Raw genomic sequence first — 8,455 nt, 5'->3', positions numbered from 1 at the left:
CTGTCTCCAAAAGGAGAAGGACTTTAAACGTTACGATTTTGTTTTGCATAATCTCTCAACCGCAGTTTCAATATGAATGTGTGTTTTTCTTTCTTGTTCTTTCTTGTGTTTAATCAATAAACTTTCTATTTGAATGAATGCTTTTGGGTGTTTGCCAAATAACCAGGTAGACTCAAGGTCTCTGTAGAAACATAACCCCAAACCTATCTATCACTGTTTAATGTTAGACAGCAAAAGGGCTTATAAACATCTTTAAATCTTTAAGCCATGGAGATCAATAGCAGTACAACACACACATATACACAGTGATTGCCATTAAAAGGTCAGCATTAGTCAACAGTTATCATGACACATTATCTGTGACACCACTACTGATGGGTGCCAGCGATGATTGTGTGTGGGTGAGAGAGAGAGAGAGAGATTTAATATTCCAGATATGGGGAAATACTGCATTTTTCTCAGGTAACGCTCGATGGTAACTGCAGGTAAATGTTGAATTTTTAATAGCTACCACTGTGTATACCTGATACAATAAATATATTATCTATATAAGATATAGATATAAGACACAACCACACATTCCTCTGTACAATTTGAGGAGAAAATAGATACAGGAAAAAGCAGTTAACAGTAAGTAATCCGAATTTTGAGATAAATGACAATCACACCCCTCCCATTTGCATTGTCAGAAGTACAAGCAAAGTTGTAGCTCTTCATTAAAAATAATAAACACACTATGACAGAATAGTACATAATTTATTAACAAAAATTTTAATAAATCTGAAGAAAAAAAGTCTTTGGTGACACTATCTATAAAAACAACCTATCTTTGATGGTAAACCTATAACGTTATACAGGTTAATGAAGTAAATCAAGTTATATGGCTTTGTAATTTTTTTCTCTCTCTTTGTTACACACTTTCTTGAAGTTTAATTACACCATATTATAGTCAAATGGGGGGAAGAGGGGACGCTTTAAAAAAAAAAAAGATGTGGCAGCACGATGAAAACACTGGTAAAACATTAGAAATTTTTTCCCCCAAGTGTACATTTTACACAAAATAAGATATGATTTTTTTTGTTTGCTTTACAATTGCCCATCTAAGTATTCCCAGTTTGATTTTTCATCCTGTTCAATCATATACTATACATATTATCTCTCAAAATAAATATACAAGATTATGTACACTGTCACAAGGCCTATTTGATCACCCCTAATTTCAGTGTGAAATGATAATTCATGTCAAGGAGGGAGAAAAATCCTAATGCATCAGGTGGTTACAAAGAAATTAACTACAGCTGTAAAAAAGCATGTAATGACATAAAATAAGTTGGTATATAGGTCAGCTTGACATCACTTTACGCAAGGGTGAGACGTACAAATCTTGGAGGACTCTGTTTCATTATCCTAGAGACAATGGCTCTGATCCTGCAGTGGGCAGACCCCAGCACCTGCAGAAAGCTCAGTTGACTTCTACAGGGCTCTGCAAAGGATCATGGGTCCATATATGCGGAGTACCCACTGAAGTCAATAGATCCCACTGTAGGACTGGGCTACTGTCCTTTATGGCAATGTTTCTTTGCACCTTGCTAAAGCTGCAATTTCCAACAGCAAAGCCAGACTGGAAAAAAACCCCATCCTTTCTTTGCTGTAAGAGAATGCTTGATTTGGGGATTTAACAAATAGATTTCTATCAGAAAGGGTATTATAATGAAAACCACATACTATTCTTTTGTTTTGGAAAGGGGAGACAGACACAAGTATGTTGCATTTTAGACAAGGGAAAAAAGGGTTTTATTTTTTAAGGACAGAATCGATGTACAGCTGAATATAGGCTGGTACAATTGTTTCAATGTCAAATTATCACTTCCATTTTTGACATAAAATATTTTGTGGAAAAGAGGTATTTTAAAAGAGGGGCTCATTGGTGAAAGATTAATTTCTTTATCAAACCTGGCTCTAAAAAGAAATTGAAATCTCAACTTGATCAAATCCATGGTGGATTCAAATGGAAAAGTAGATCAAAGTGCTCAAAAGCTGCATATCATTATGAAATCGTTGCAAAGCTTAAACATTCACATTTAGAAAAAGTTGTGGGAATAATTAGAGTTTTTCAGAAATGGAAGGATAGCAAATAAGATCTCACACAGCCCCAAGGCGCCGTGAGGGGAGCCAGGCATTCTCTAATCCTGGAAGTTTGCCCCTACTTTTGTGTCTCATTTTTCTCATTATGAAACCCTCCTCCAGCAATGGGTCTCATTCAAACAACAACCAAGTAGGGATTTTTTTTAATAAATTCAATTAAAAATTAATTACTTCTCCCAAACCCTGATCCCTGTTTTTATTCTGTTTTAATGGCATGGATCTATTCACATAAATCTAAGTCACCCCTGATGAAATTAAGGTTGGTAACCTTTACTAAAGGCCACATGCTTAACACTCCTTCAAGTCAGCAGGCATTCAAGTACCTGTAACGTAAAGGCTAACATAGCCTGCTGTTTACAAAAACCAAACAAACCTAGAACAGAAAAACCAAGAGAGGAAAGCAACAAGGAGAGACTTTTGCTTGAGCACCATTTGAATTAAGAAAAAAATAAACACTGACACATTCATACCACATGATAAAGGAGGGTTTTGTTTGCTACAGAAACTGCACAGCTCTGTACAGCACAGTTACACGTGAAGGTGTGGAGGAGAGGTGGGAGGTGAGGGTGTGAAACATGCTTAGGATCCTTCAGGAGCACTGGCTGATAAAGTTTTCACTGTGGCTAATGCATAAAGTTCTAAACTGGCTCTGCACCCAACTTTCAGCACTCAGCGAGGAACTGAATCTCCACACATGGGCAGAGAGATCTGTGGCCATTAGCAAGGTTGGCAGTGAGATGCATTCTTTGTTAGAGAGATGGCTATGCCTTGGTAACATGTTACACAGAAAAGTGCCTCATACCTATCCGAAACCAATCTGAAGTTCAGCTTTTTATAGTTGCTTCTTTAATTAGTGATCTGGAAACAGAAAGAGCCTTGAACGATATTCAGATTTAGCCCCCTTACTCTCTTTTTGCCACCCATGGAAACTACACATAAAAAGAACATTGAAGAGATGCTGTCAAAGAGTTTTAGCCCAAGATTTCACCTGCTGCCCTTTAAAAATGGATAATACCCGCTGCTTTTTCTTAAGAACCCATCCTACTTCTGCCAAGAAATTACATTATATAAAAGAAAAGCAGAACTCTGGGCATTATTTTTGTATAATGAACTAGCCCCCACAACCCTCAGGCACTTCTCCTGCTGGCTAGAGGCCCATTACCTAGCTCCCAGAGCGAGCTGCTGAAACAGCCATGTGCTTGTCCACAAACAAAACAAACTAGGAGCTGTGCTGGGATTGTCCACTATTTGAATGACAGGACACAATGTTCACAAATGGGTGCCTTGAAGATGGGCCATATTTTAGCACCTAAATAAGAGGCCTCAAGAAAGGAGACCCAATGGGAGCAGTTGGGTGATCAGCACTTTTGAAAATCAGGCCAACAGAGTTTGGTCTCTTGCTCCCTAAGTGCAAAAATTAGAGTAAGGAAAGTTCAAAAGACCTTGGCAGTGTCCTTTATGGGGTTTGGCTCAGACTTAAACAACAGCGCCAGGAACTTGAGAACTCTGCCCCTAACTCACTGTATTGTACTTGGTTATTGCGGTTCATATGGAAAGAAAGCCACTGGTTGGAATATCCCAACAGGCGATCACGTACTAACAAACAGTAACAGTATTGTGCACTTCTATATCTTTCTGCTGAGGAGCTTATATGTTTTGCTACAAACACTAATTAAACTTCATCACCCCTCCGGGAGATAAACATTACTATGTCAATTTTACAGCAGGGTAAACTGAGGCACACAGTGATTAAGTGATTTGACCACAGCCACATGAGGAATCAGTGGCTGAGTTAGGAATAGAACCCAGTAACTGACACAACCACCTTCACTCTTTCTCTGGCTTTGAGAACATGCTCTCTCCATCCCCTGTATCAACTGTCTAGACCAGGGGTTCTCACAACATTTTTTTTGATGGCCTCAGAGTGCGGCCCAACTCCTGCTGGTAGCTGCTCTGGAAATTTTTCCTAAAATATTTAATTAACTTTAGGAAAAAAATAAATAAATATGCACATATACATGTCCAAATCATTGCAATTCATTTATGTGTTTTTTTTTTTTTTTTGCAGACTCAATAAAAATAACGTACAGTTGTCTCTATTCTTTACTGGAGCTAAACAGAATTGAAACACTAATAAGGTGCTTTGCACGTTCTTGTTTCTTTTCTTTTTTGGTTGCTTTTTTTAAAAGAGTTGCTGGCTAGTAAGTCTGCTGCTGTGAAAAGTGATGCTAGCATATTAATATCACTTTGCACAGCCTCCCAGCTAGCTGCTAAGTCTGCTGTGAAAAGTGATATTAACAAACATACAAGTATCACTTTTCACAGCAAACTTACTCAGCCCTGGCAAGCCAGGGGCCAAAGTAAGCCCTGGATAGGGAGGTGGATAGGGAGGCAAGCGGGCCAGGGGCAATAAAGGGAATGGATGGGGGGCTGGCAGAGGCAGCAGGGGCCGGGGCAATGGGGGGTGAGCCCAGGGCCGAAGCCTACTGCTGCACAGCCAAGGGCTGAGGCTGGAGCCCACTGTAGTACAGCCTGGGGGATAGAGCCTTGTGCCCTGCACCTGGGAAATGGGGCCTGAGGATGGACCACGGGGCAGAGATGAAGCATGAAGCCCCGTGCCTGAAGCCTGCTGCTCACCATCCCAAGGCTGAAGCCTGATCCCACAGCCCGCCGCAGAAAGGTGGGGAACTCACTGGCTGCCTGCTCCTCCAGCATTTGTGTCCCCAGAGTGGGACAAGGCCCAGTCCCCGCTGGTCGCTCCAGGGGAAGGGCTGCTGCTTTCCCACCTCTCCTCCAATTACCACCCAGGAGTGTGGCCACAAGAAAAGTCCCTGGTGGCCACATTTGAGAAACACTGGTCTAGACACAAAGGAATGAGGTAAGGAATGCTCTGCAGTGGTTTTATCTGGGGCCAAAGTCACACTTTCTTGCTGAATACCCCAGAGACATCTCGTGGAAATATGTGACAGTTAAAACAATTTATAAAAGTGCTTCTTTATCCAGTAGATTGTAATCGCTTCTTTTTAGCTTAAATCAGTGTTTTTATTTTATTCCTACAATTTAAAGATATATGTAACTAGTTCACACTATCGTGTAAATAACAGAAATGTTTCTGTTTGAAATGATAAAACCTTTTGAGTTATAAGGAGTACAGAAAAGTACCTGGAACTACCACATGTATCTTTGGGCCAGATTCTACCTTGAGTTACCATGGGTTACATCTAGAGTAACTACTGCCATTGACAGAAATACTCCAGATGCCAACAGAACTCCAGGATGGAATCTGGCCACTTGCTTTCACTCTTACAACTACGAAATACCGAGACTGATTTGATTTTCTTCAGTGCAACTGGTTTCAGGCAAAGTCCTTGTAAGTCAAACCCTAGTCCAGAAAACTCTTTTTTTCCTTTTAACATCAAACTACTACCTCTTCCTCCCATCCCCCTTCAAAACAAGGGGATTAAAATGGGAATGTTGATAGACCCTTAACTATTGTGACATAAATAGTGCCACCATGATACCTATTCCCCTGCACACAAGAAGAGCAACTCATGCAAACTGTAGCTTACCCATCACTGTAGCTGCTATATTTTCCTCCGCTCATAACAGGTATAAAATTAAAACAGAACTTCCAAACTCCTGCCACACCCTGATGAGAGAAATCAGGATGATTTCTTACAAGTCACTCATAACTCAAATAGAACCTCCACCAATAAAAGGCATTGGCTTCCTCCCTTTGACTTCCATCCTATCTGTTGTGTTCTTTGTACAAACCAGACAATTGACTAATATTTCCAAGGCAATCTTTTTTCCCCATTTAAAAAATAGGGTTTAATTGTCTTTGTTTCCTAGAGGGAAGGATCTTAACTATGCTTCACTAAATGGACATTCTTCAGCTTTCCCTCTGTGCAATAGAATGGTTGATACATTTACTGTCATTGACTTGAGCAGTGAAAGAGAAAATTTAAAAAAAAAAAAGGCAAAAAAAAAAAAAGGCATTAAGTGAAACAATGTTTAATTTCTGTCCTGTTTGTGCTTGATTTTTTTTCTTTTTTTTTTTTTGAAACTGCTGCAATTTCTACCTGTGAGAGCTGAACCTTTAATTTTGCAATTCTCATTCAGTTTTCCCTGCAATGATATTAAAATGCTTGTAAGAAAGCAATGGCAGCTTCGAATGCTTGTAAGAAAGGAATGGCAACTTGGAAATATTCACACCCAACACCATTTTGATTAAAGAAAGAACTCTGTTTTTAATAGTTGTGGGTTTTTTGATCATTAAAAAAGTTTTAACCTGCATAGCAATCATTTCAAAAATAATTATTTAATGTTCCATAATGAAACTGTACACAACCTAGTCTTGAACGACAGAAACCTGTGAGGTGGTTTGAAGCAGTCCAGCACAATGATTCCTTGGAGCCACACAACTCTGCTTTCCACTTGCATGTGGTTTTGTCCTCGGTACAGTCTGGCTCCAAGTGTCCGTGGATCTGCACTGGGCATGGAGAACAGTTCAGTCCCCTCAGCAGGGCTCCTCAAAGTCGTTCAATGTCTCGATATTTCTTCCTCAGGATGGAGACCTGATCTTTAAAGAGGACAGGGTCAAGCCTCATCTGAGAATGGATCAGCGGCATATAGCCAAACCAGCTGGCGAAAGTGTTCATGCAGCTCTGCCGCTGGGCAAAATGATCTGGGTCAGCCCAGCGGGAAGCCCTGGAAGTCTGAATGGAGAGAAAGGAAATGCTAAGTCATCATGTCAACAACGCTGTGTAAATGGCAGGAGACAAGGTGTTACCGAGGCTGTGCTGTGAGGTGATCTCAGCACCTCATCACCTGGCTCTAAAACCTCAACATAGGGCTGACATTTGGTAAGAAACAGATACTTGGTATCTCTATTTCAAGCCACATGGACCAAATTCTGACCTTAGTAACAGCTGGACAACTTATTATTTGCATTGCAGTGGTGCCTAGGAGCCTGAGTCATGGACCAGGATCCCATTGTGCCAGGCGCTGTACAAATAGAAGAGAAAGACAGTCTCTGCCCCAAGGGGCTTACAGTCTAAGTGTAAGGCAAGAGACAACAGATGGATACAGACAGATGGGGGAGTACAAGGAAATAATGAAACAATACTGGTCAACATGACAAGCACTGCGCAGGGCCGCCCAGAGGTGGGGGCAATTTGCCCCAGGCCCTGCAGGGGCCCCCAGGAGTATATAGTATTCTATAATATTGCAACCTTTTCTTATGGAAGGGCCAGTGGCATAGCCAGGTGGAGCGAACAGGGGGAGCGATCACAAAAAAGGCACCACCCACTGTGGCGCTTTTACTCACCCGGCGGCTTTTTCACTGACAGAGCGGTGCTCCAGGTCTTCGGCGGCATTTCGGCAGCGGGTCCTTCAGGGCCGCCAAATACACCCGGAGCGAGTGAAGGACGCATTGCCGAAATGCCGCCGAAGACCCAAAGCGCCGCCGGGTGAGTAAAAATTAAAAAGGCGCTTAATTCATTAATGAAAGGGCCCCTAAAATTGCTTTGCCCCAGGGCCCCTGAATCCTCTGGGCGGCCCTGGCACTGTGTGCCCTTGGCTTTGTGACTGTTAAAAGTCTTTTGGTTTATGATGATCATTAGGCTTGTTTAGAACAGAAATACCTCGGGATAAATCCCCTGAAATACGTCAAGACATATCTCTATTTCAACCCAATTCCCAGATTATTTAAAATCTCTCTATTTCAACCCAATTCCCAGATTATTTTTGATAGCGGACAATAAAACATTATTCCCCCACGAAAAAAGCCATTTGGGGTGCAAATGTCAGAGCTAATTGTGCAACCCTCAAGCTATATTCTAACACATGTCATCAGTGGGCACCCATGGCAGCTTGAGTAGCTAGAGTGTTCATGTAAGAGCTTCAAAATAGCCCAAGGGCCCCCAAACTAACAGCCCAATCCAAGTCTCACTGAGGTCTATGAGAGTTGGAGAAGGCCATAAAACGCCTAATTCTGGGAGTTGATGTTGGAGTCAATTTGAGTGGAGAATACTGAGCATCTCACAGGACTGAGCCCCAAGAGATGAACACTGTAACACCATTATAGTTTGTCAGGTCAAAAATTCATTTTGAGGGCCCAGTCCTGCATCCCTTATGCATGAGTAATTCCACTGAGTTTGAGAGTTCAGTGGAACTTCTTAATGCAAAAACTCACTCACGTGTGTCAGTGTCAGCATGATCAGGGCTTTAGAATATTGCCTACAAATAAACGGGCATACAGGTGCTCAGACAGCACGGTGGATGGAGCCAGCACAATACACTTCGATAG

The 8,455-nt window shown here is 41.5% G+C and overlaps 1 protein-coding gene across 1 annotated transcript in view; it reads right to left on the bottom strand.

Moving 5' to 3' along the window:
* Positions 1 to 643: 643 nt before the first annotated feature.
* EXT1 (exostosin glycosyltransferase 1) overlaps positions 644 to 8,455 on the bottom strand; it is a 271,179-nt gene continuing 263,367 nt past the window's right edge. The window contains exon 11 of the mRNA XM_074943921.1: positions 644 to 6,863. Coding sequence (XP_074800022.1) covers positions 6,678 to 6,863 — 186 coding nt within the window. The 3' untranslated portion in view covers positions 644 to 6,677. The remainder of the gene's footprint in view (positions 6,864 to 8,455) is intronic.

The sequence above is a fragment of the Natator depressus genome, chromosome 2 (assembly GCF_965152275.1).
Source record: "Natator depressus isolate rNatDep1 chromosome 2, rNatDep2.hap1, whole genome shotgun sequence".
NCBI lineage: Eukaryota > Metazoa > Chordata > Testudines > Cheloniidae > Natator > Natator depressus.
This window is presented reverse-complemented; position numbering and strand designations above follow the sequence as displayed.